This window comes from Gadus macrocephalus, chromosome 19, assembly GCF_031168955.1.
Source record: "Gadus macrocephalus chromosome 19, ASM3116895v1".
Taxonomy (NCBI): Eukaryota; Metazoa; Chordata; class Actinopteri; order Gadiformes; family Gadidae; genus Gadus; species Gadus macrocephalus.
In genome coordinates, this window is record NC_082400.1 from 9,385,178 (window position 1) to 9,394,580 (window position 9,403).

The following is a 9,403-nucleotide window of genomic DNA, read 5'->3' on the forward strand; positions in this document are numbered from 1 at the left end:
ACATGAGTATAAATAAACTTCATCCTTCTCTGGTTAATTATCGTTGAGCAGCTGACTGGCAAGATGTCCGCAAGTGCGGACATTCTAGACGCCGCCAGCTAGTGTTCTATATTATCTACACACGTAGGTGAAGGGTTTTATTTTGAAAACGTTGCGAGATACCACCCAAAGGCTGTTTAGAGTAAAGGCGCACGAAGATTTGGTGTGACGGCTGGCTTAACCGCGGATGAACGAATGGCGGCTCACTTGACCGCAGTTGACAAATCGACAGAAATCCACAAGATGGCGCATTCGCACTTGTTTTGGTTGGACACTCTACTCGACTAATATAATTATAACGTTTCTCAAAAGAATAGGCTATATTTGCCTCCGACTGTATTGAACAGGTGATACTAATTTCCATGTGTCATGTATTTATTCAGGTGAAAGCTTTTTTAATTTCTACTGAGCATATTGACGGTCAATGAAACGTCGGTCTGGTGGTTGACGTCGCTGTAGGACCCAATGTGCGCATGTGCGGAAACCATGAGAGACGTCAACGGAAACGAACTCGTGGATGAATAACAAGAAGAGGAGCGTTGACTGAGTTTACAATATGGAGACCTGAACATGCAGGCCGCTGCTAGAGAGGCTTGAGGTGGTCCCAAGGTTTTTTATTCTGGTAGACGACTACCGTTATCCCAAAGAACAGCGACCTAAGCTGAATAAGGTTCAGGATTCCTCTGTATTTACACAGCATAACGGTTTCAGATGATGTGATACTTCCTAGACTAGAGGGTCATGTTTCTATTATAAACGAGGAAATCGTTGAGAATAGAGAATATACAATCAGTCTGAAATCGTTGTGGCTGCATAAATACGTAATATCAGGTGTACTGTAAACCTTCATTCAATTGAGTTTTTGCACTATTGACTGGCTAGCATACCATATGAAAACCATCCTGGTTGGCGTGGTTGAGAACACAGGAATGTGTTTGAACACAATATAGCTTTAGAATTAGGCTGAAGCAGCTCACGTTTCATCTGTCCTCCTCACTTGGGATTTAGTCAGATCATTGTGTGACATATCAATGTGTTTGTTGGTTCAAATACACACCCATGTAATACCAAATTAAATGTCACGGTCTTTCCCTCAGCTATGGAATGCATCCCAATCCTTGAACCTGTGGACAAGCCAAAAGAAGGATTATGGTAGAGTAATTTACGTCAACCAGACATTTCTGGTGTTTGATTGTGAAAACTTAGTCTCACTTTTGCTGAAACTGCTCCCTTTCGTCTTCCGCAGGTATTCTCTGATACCCACAGGAGGTGGTCCAGGTGTTACTGTTGGACACACCTGCACCTACCTTCCTGGCTCTGAGAATGGCTCCAAAGGGAAAATCCTCATCGTCGGAGGAGCTAACCCGAATGGAAGCTTCTCTGAATCACATGTCATAAATCTAGGTAATTAACTAACAACTAGGTTTTTCAATAAAGGTAATTTCATGTTCAAGCCATCTTTATGTCCTTTAATGAAACACTAATTTATATTCATTTTCCCTCTCTTGAGTGATGTAAATGCAATAAATCAGATTTAGACATTAGAAAATTGTAAGGATGCATAATAATAGTGTCACAATTAAGCTATTAATTATATTATAATATAATAATTATATTATAATATATTATCAGCAGCATAACTTTCATTAGAAACATGAAAAGTGTGTTGCATATTTTGACTTTTATGTGACTTTGTATTGTATTACATAGTTCAGTTAGTTTTATTATCCCTATGATCATCATAATCATCTGTTAACTGAGAGAGCAGACAACCCACCCTCCCTCATGTCTGATGCTGATCAACAGACCGACATGAATGGGACATCCCCGTATGGGAGGGTCTGGAGGCCAGGTATGAGCACTGTACCTTCGTCCCAGACACCTTCCTGCAGAGTGTGTGGGTGTTTGGAGGGGCACAGCCCCAAGGCAACCGCAACTGCATCCAGAGCCTCCAGCTGACAGGTGAAGGGCAAATTCATTGGTTGAGAGTTTCAAATCTGAATATAGGCACAATATGTAAAAAACAATTGTTTGAATGTTCTCTGAAATATATTGTTGTCATTCTGTACTACGTTGGCTTCAATGCTACAGGTATCTATGTAAAAAACTCAGATTATGCAGCAGTGCAAATATATATTACTAAATATTCATGGTCATTCGTTGTAGACTCAATAGATCTGCTTATAAAAAAGTATTGTTTTGTATGATATTTTTGTAGTTTAACATGGTTTTTATGTGTCGCCTGTGGAGTGAAAGTGACTGGAGATTGGAGTAAAATACCTTGCATGTGTAAAAGTGTGCTGCCAACTCATTCACTTTGCTCCACAGGCAGCAGTGAACACTGGAGGACCGTGTCGGTGAGCGGTGAGCCACCGAGTCCCAGGACGTATCACACCAGCTCCGCCACAATCGGGGACAAACTGTACGTCTTCTCCGGTGGGGAGGCGGGAGCCGCCCCGGTCTCTGACCCCAAACTCCATGTGTTTGATACAGGTCGGTGTTTCACTTCAACGAGAAATACACCAAAGCTTAAGAATGGCACTGCTAATGTAGCACATTTTGCATTTTTTTTAGGGATTTTATTAATGTTCCAGCATGAGCCTTGCCATTTCTGGGATGCATCTTCATGGTTGGGTGCACTGATTGTAAGCCTCTTTGAATAAAAAAAAAGGCAGCCAAATAAATGTAACGTAATGTACTAATGGTTTGTGATCCCCTGTAGAAGTCATAAGGTCAGAGGTAAAAAGAGAATGGTGTTGCTCCACTTTTTTTTACCAACCTGACGAACCAGCTACGCAATCTAACTGACCGATAGTCATCGAGACCTCCTTCCATCACAACACGCATTGACGTTTCCAGGCCAAAAATCCTATTTGTCTGTCAGGTTGTTTCGCTGGTTCATCATGTTTTTCCGGGGTTGTGCCAGAAACACGTGTCATAAAATATGTCCATATGGAAATCCATAAGAATTTTTAATATGGTGTTACATCATAGATGACCAAAATAATGTGTTCCCCCTTCCAAAATCCCCACGACACACAGTATTAAAGGAGATAATAGACTAAATTCCTTAATTTTATTCAATTTCCAGTTTCCAGTTGAATCTCAAATATATTCATGTATCCAAAGGCCAAGAATAAATGGGTTTATGCTATGGAGATAATAGACTAAATTCCTTAACTTTATTCAATTTTCAGTTTCCAGTTGAATCTCAAATATATTCATGTATCCAAAGGCCAAGAATAAATGGCTTTATGCTCTGCTAAGAAATAAGAGATTGTAGCTCACTCTTTATTGATATTTTCAGTGTCTTCTTCCTGGTCCCAACCTGAAACGGGGGGTAAACCCCCATCAGCCAGGCATGGTCAGGTCATCATAGCAGTGGGTTCCAGGCTGTACATCCATGGAGGAATGGCTGGAGACAAATTCTACAGTGACATGTTCTCACTAGACACAAGTAAGACTCAAACCGTCCTCTTGAAACTAAAAGATTCTCGTTTTTACTGACTCGGTCGTGGACTCCCGAAGGGTACTTGGTTAGATTCCCACAAGCTGCATTCTACCTGTAGCCTTGAGCAAGACCACAAGGAATAGTTAATAGGCTAACTTGTGTTTTTTACAGGTAACATGACTTGGGAAAAGATACAAACCAAAGGGGATATCCCAGCTGGAGTGGCTGCCCATTCGGCCGTGGCCCTGGGAAATACCATTTATATCTTCGGCGGGATGACTCCAGAGGGAGCCAGTAACTCCATGTACAAGTTTAATGCTGGTAAATTGTGGTTCTTAAAAGAAACCTGTCCACTTTGGGACATGGAAATATCCTGTCACAAAATGTACAAAAATAAATCTGCTTCCTTCCAATTAATACCATCTCTCAAGTGGTTTTAGAAACTGGGCCATCTTTTGTAGACCCTCCAATATTGATAGTTATCATGTACGGACAATGGAAATAAGCCTTTTGGCTTTGTCATCCCTGACTGTATAATATATCAGAGCGTTTTCATATTTTATGTCAAAATAAAATCAATCGTTGCTTGTTCATCAGAAACCCAAAATCAACTAATTTAATTGAATGTGTCACATTTCTTTCTGCAGACAAAAGGCGATGGGTGCAGATGAAATTTACCGGTGACCTGCCCCCAAACCGGTTGGACCACTCCATGTGTGTTGTGCCATGGACCGCGTCGACTGAGGAGGCCGACCATGGCAGCAGGGAGACCCAACACCTTGCCTTTATATTTGGAGGGATGGACACCACTGGAGTCATCCATAGCGACTGTGTTGTGACCATGTTGACGTGATTCTGGCATGTTCTACCAAATAATGCTAAAACTTGTAATTTGTGTTGTATTAAAAAATGTTTAATTTCTACAATACGGTTACTGTAATGGTTGCACAACCTGGAATCACGGTTTATTACACGCAACAATTACACAGTTGTTACAAGTCACTAAATTAACTTTGCAGATTGGAAAATAAATCCCCACACACAGAAATCCTAAAGAGGTAGAGTTCAACACCAACATATAGATGTAAACTGAAGCAATGAGGAAAAGGCATCAACATTGTATCAAACATTTATTTCAATGTCTTTCCAGTAGAAAGGCGTTTCTACAATGACCAGATTCAATAAATAACTTGTTAACAATGCCTGTGAACGTGTTGAGGCCTTAGACCCGCAGAGTCACACCCACCCCACCCCAACTAAGCCCCTCCCAAAGAACCTTTTCAGAACTGCCTGAGAACAGCAGTAGCAAGCCTCAAACTTGGGCTGACAAAAATCTCCGCCCTCGGCGAAGGAACCACCCCTCTTGAACAATGCAATGGATTCCAAAATGTCTTTTTCAAAAAGCCTTAACATGGTTGCTTTTTAAATCTCTACCCCCTTAGCCATCATTCCTCTCACACCGTTTGAGTCCGATTTGTCCATTATGTACATCTTGGCGCCACTACCAGAGAGGCAAGGGGTGACGGAATAGAGCATCAAGACGAAACGCCCCCCTACAACTCATCCTTCTCCTCCTGGTCGGGCTCGGGCTCGGCGCCCTCTGGTGGCGGGGCTCCGGCGCTGCCGTACAGCTTGCTGACGATGGGCTGCACGATCTCCTCCAGCTCCTTCTTCTTGGCCTGGAACTCCTCCAGGTCCGAGTCCTGGTGCGACTCCATCCACTCGATCTTCTCCTCGACGGCCTTCTCGATGGTCTCCTTGTCCTCGTCCGACAGCTTGCCGCCCAGCTTCTCCTTGTCGCCCACCTGGTTCTTCAGGGAGTAGGCGTAGCTCTCCAGCTCGTTGCGGGCGTCGATGCGCTCCTTGAGCTTCTTGTCCTCGTCGGCGAAGCGCTCGGCGTCGTTCACCATGCGCTCGATGTCCTCGGGCGTCAGGCGGTTCTGGTCGTTGGTGATGGTGATCTTGTTCTTGTTGCCCGTGCCCTTGTCCTCGGCCGTGACTCGCAGGATGCCGTTCACGTCGATCTCGAAGGTCACCTCGATCTGGGGCACGCCGCGGGGTGCCGGGGGGATGCCGGTGAGGTCGAAGGTTCCGAGGAGGTGGTTGTCTTTGGTCAGGGGACGCTCGCCTGGAAGGAGGAGGGTTTGCAATGAGACACGCGTATTTTCAACCATTTTAATAGTTGAACTATCCCGAAAAGACCAGTATGTTGGGATTTGAATAATTTTTGGGAGCGGGGGAGTTGAAACGTCTCATCTCACCTTCATAGACCTTGATGGTGACGGTGGGCTGGTTGTCTGAGGCGGTGGAGAAGATCTGGGACTTCTTGGTGGGCACCACGGTGTTCCTGGGGATCAGCTTGGTCATGACACCTCCGACGGTCTCAATTCCCAGTGTCAGGGGGCACACGTCGAGCAGAACCAGGTCACCTGAAGAAAGAAAAAATTGAAAATTTAGGTAAACACAACTTTTTTTTTTTAATGGTATAGTCTCAGGTTTTGGCTGAATGTGATGGGACATCGCGTCCGGGTTGGGGGACCTACCGGTGTCCTCCTCTCCGGACAGCACTCCAGCCTGGACGGCAGCTCCGTAGGCCACGGCCTCATCGGGGTGGATGCCCCTGGAGGGCTCCTTGCCATTGAAGAACTCCTTCACCAGCTGCTGGATCTTGGGGATACGGGTGGAGCCTCCGACCAGGACGATCTCATCGATATCGGTTTTCTTCAGGTCGGAGTCGTCGATGACCTTCTGCACGGGCTTCATGGTGGACCGGAACAGATCCTGGGGGGGACATTACATGAATAAGCATCATCTCACTCAGTGATTTAAGGTGGTTGTAGGCAATGAGCTTCAGGAAGTCGAGTTCTCAATCTTAAATTACTTGCTTACCATGTTGAGCTCCTCAAACTTGGCACGGGTCAGGGTCTCTGAGAAGTCCTCTCCCTCGAAGAAGGACTCAATCTCAATGCGGGCCTGGTGCTGGGCTGACAGGGTCCTCTTGGCCTTCTCCACCTCCCGACGCAGCTTCTGCACGGCGCGGTTGTCCTTGCGCACGTCCTTGCCGGTCTTCTTCTTGTACAGCTTGATGAAGTACTCCATGACGCGCTGATCGAAGTCCTCGCCTCCCAGATGGGTGTCGCCGTTGGTGGCCACCACCTCGAAAACGCCGTTGTCGATGGTCAGCAGGGAGACGTCGAATGTGCCACCGCCGAGATCGAACACCAGGATGTTCTTCTCGCCGTCCTTTTTGTCCAGACCATAAGCAATGGCGGCAGCGGTACTGGAGAGAACGAAAATTGAAAATGTTACTTTTATACTGACAAATTATAACTAATTTACTTGCCTATATTTATTTTATTCATTTGTGAAACTTACGGCTCATTAATGATCCTCATGACATTAAGACCGGCAATGATCCCAGCATCCTTAGTGGCCTGGCGCTGGGCGTCGTTGAAGTAGGCGGGGACTGTGACCACAGCATGAGTGACCTATGCAGACAAGTGGGGAAAAAAAAAAACATTAATTTCAAATACAGGAAATGCAGACAAGAAATATATGCAGCCCTGTCAATGTTTACGCATTATATGCAAAACCATTTGTTTTGGTCACACACCTTCTTGCCCAGGTAGGCTTCAGCAGTCTCCTTCATTTTGGTCAGAACCATGGCAGAGATCTCCTCAGGGGCGAAGGTCTTCATGGTGCCGCCACCGATGTCCACCTGGATATGGGGCTTAGTCTTCTTCTCCACAACCTGAGGAGCAGAATAAATACAGCCACTTAGTGACTATGCCCTCAAAACATCTGACGTTTCACATACGGTGTAAAATTAACATGCAAGACTTGAATGACAGTAAGGTGTGGCACACAACCAATAATCACCATTTTAAAACCACCTACTTTGAATGGGAGGAACTTGAGGTCCTGCTGGACAGAAGAGTCGCCCCAGGCGCGGCCAATCAATCTCTTGGCATCGAACACAGTGTTCTCAGGGTTGGAGGTCAGCTGGTTCTTGGCAGCATCACCGATGAGACGCTCACCCTCGGCAGTGAAGGCCACATAAGATGGGGTGATGCGGTTTCCCTGGTCGTTGGCGATGATTTCCACACGGCCGTTCTTGAAAACTCCAACACTAAAAAAAAAAAGAAAAAAGGGAATGTCGGATGTTAAAATGTTGTCAATTATGATTACTTCCGGGTGATTTTTTTCTCGGTGGAAGTCGTCGTTTCCGCTTACCAAGAATACGTGGTACCCAGGTCGATCCCAACCACGGTTCCGACGCTTTCCCTTTTGTCGTCGTCATCGGCAAACACGGTGCCGACCACCAGCAATGCTATGCACAACAGCTTCATTTTCCTTTTATTCTGTAATCTGAAGAAGGGACCGAGAGAAGTCAGAAATATTGCATATGATGATCTAAGAATACGTGTACTGCTGAAGGCAATTAAGTCTTCGACCCTGCCCTTTTTTTTGTATAAATGGCTTGACGACTGGTTCTGGTACCGTCCAATCTGGACTAGCATTGAATTACTCCGAGCTAACGTTGATGCTAAATGTCATTCGCCGGCTAGCTGTATCAGTTTAGCATCAACCAGCGACGTATGGTTTCAGTTTTGGATCGTTAAAAAAATACTAGTCCAACGTTAAATGCTGAAAACACATGTCCAATACGACACAATGAGAGCCGGGATACAATCTAACAGCATGCAGTAGTTTTATCATTAGCTTAGACACTAGCTAGCCAGTCGCTCACGTTTGCCATGCACAACACAACTATGAAATTACAGCATAAAATGGAGTATACGGCATATGAAATATGTTTTAATACATACCTTCACTACTAATAATGAATATCCTATCCGGAGCGTAATGGAAATTACGTTGGTTGCGTCGCGATGCGTGTCTCTATCTCATGTATTTCCAAGTTGTGAATGTGTTAAATGGTGTAGGAATGAATGAGACTCGCCGTATATAACCCGTTACTTCGTTCCTATCGTGGAGGACTGTGATTGGACGAGCAGTTGTTCGTTGGAAGGCTCCCATTGGTGGTGCCTGGCATGCTGGCCGTCGCTGATTTGTGCAAGTGTGGGCAAGTCGACGTCACTAGTCACGCCTTACTGTATCATTACTGATAGGCTATCTCGGACTGTCAAGTACATTACGCTCTTGACTTGAGGGCAGCTTCTACAATGTATTGGAGTGTTTCTGGGGACATTTTCAGCCTTACATTATTATTTTGTTAAAAATATTTTATGTTTATTTGATGTAATGGCATACATGTGTCTGGCTCATTGTCATATCGTTTTATGTCTCACTTAGCACAGCAGGCCTAGGATGGCTTAGTAGTGACTCATCGCAAACATATAGTAGACACAAGATGTGTGCATGACAGGCAATTACAAGACATGTCATCAGGTCAAAAGCGTCACTACCATGAATGAAACAATCCATCCACATATATTTGTCATCCTAAAATACTCTATGAAGGGAGTACACAACGTTCGATTTTTTTAAAATAAGAATGTATACCATAACCCATTGTAGCTAAGCATTTCTGTATATAAAACCAGTAGGCCTATCATACAAATCGGACTTTGTTATATAGTGTACAGGTTCCAACATTAGTAGAACCTGTACCAAGTATTTCTTTAAAACTACAGCCTATCTCAAATGCTGAAATAGGTCAAGGTGGACTCATTGTTGGTTCTATGGCCAGCATGATAATTATTTGAAATGCTCTCAAAACTCTGGTGTCGGTTAGCACAGGTCATAACTTATAATTGTGGGATTAATTTAGCCTCGCAACTAGATGAACAGATAGATCAGCAATTATACATTCCCATAATAGCAATGTTTTAATTGAAATCTTGGAAATAGCATCACTAGCATCACAGAACGAATGTAACATGTACCATA

General features: G+C 44.4%; 2 protein-coding genes across 4 annotated transcripts; one reads left to right on the forward strand and one right to left on the reverse strand.

The window, feature by feature from the left end:
- Window positions 1-486: 486 nt before the first annotated feature.
- rabepk (Rab9 effector protein with kelch motifs) lies at window positions 487-4,878 on the forward strand. 3 transcript variants are annotated; one of them, XM_060037850.1, is made up of 8 exons: window positions 487-637; window positions 1,137-1,191; window positions 1,286-1,443; window positions 1,846-2,001; window positions 2,368-2,532; window positions 3,347-3,496; window positions 3,662-3,811; window positions 4,138-4,878. In XM_060037850.1, the coding sequence occupies exons 2-8, from the start codon at window positions 1,139-1,141 to the stop codon at window positions 4,341-4,343; spliced, it is 1,038 nt and encodes a 345-aa protein (XP_059893833.1). In that variant the 5' UTR covers window positions 487-637; window positions 1,137-1,138; the 3' UTR covers window positions 4,344-4,878. The 3 variants fall into 3 exon arrangements, with proteins under 3 accessions (XP_059893833.1, XP_059893832.1, XP_059893834.1); XM_060037849.1 differs by having other exon boundaries at window positions 527-724; XM_060037851.1 differs by having other exon boundaries at window positions 527-709.
- hspa5 (heat shock protein 5) lies at window positions 4,604-8,532 on the reverse strand. Its single transcript, XM_060037848.1, has 9 exons — window positions 8,320-8,532; window positions 7,724-7,858; window positions 7,388-7,619; window positions 7,104-7,241; window positions 6,866-6,978; window positions 6,380-6,770; window positions 6,034-6,271; window positions 5,752-5,919; window positions 4,604-5,618 (listed from the first exon to the last, which is right to left on the reverse strand). The coding sequence occupies exons 2-9, from the start codon at window positions 7,837-7,839 to the stop codon at window positions 5,044-5,046; spliced, it is 1,971 nt and encodes a 656-aa protein (XP_059893831.1). The 5' UTR covers window positions 7,840-7,858; window positions 8,320-8,532; the 3' UTR covers window positions 4,604-5,043.
- Between the last annotated feature and the right edge of the window lie 871 nt (window positions 8,533-9,403).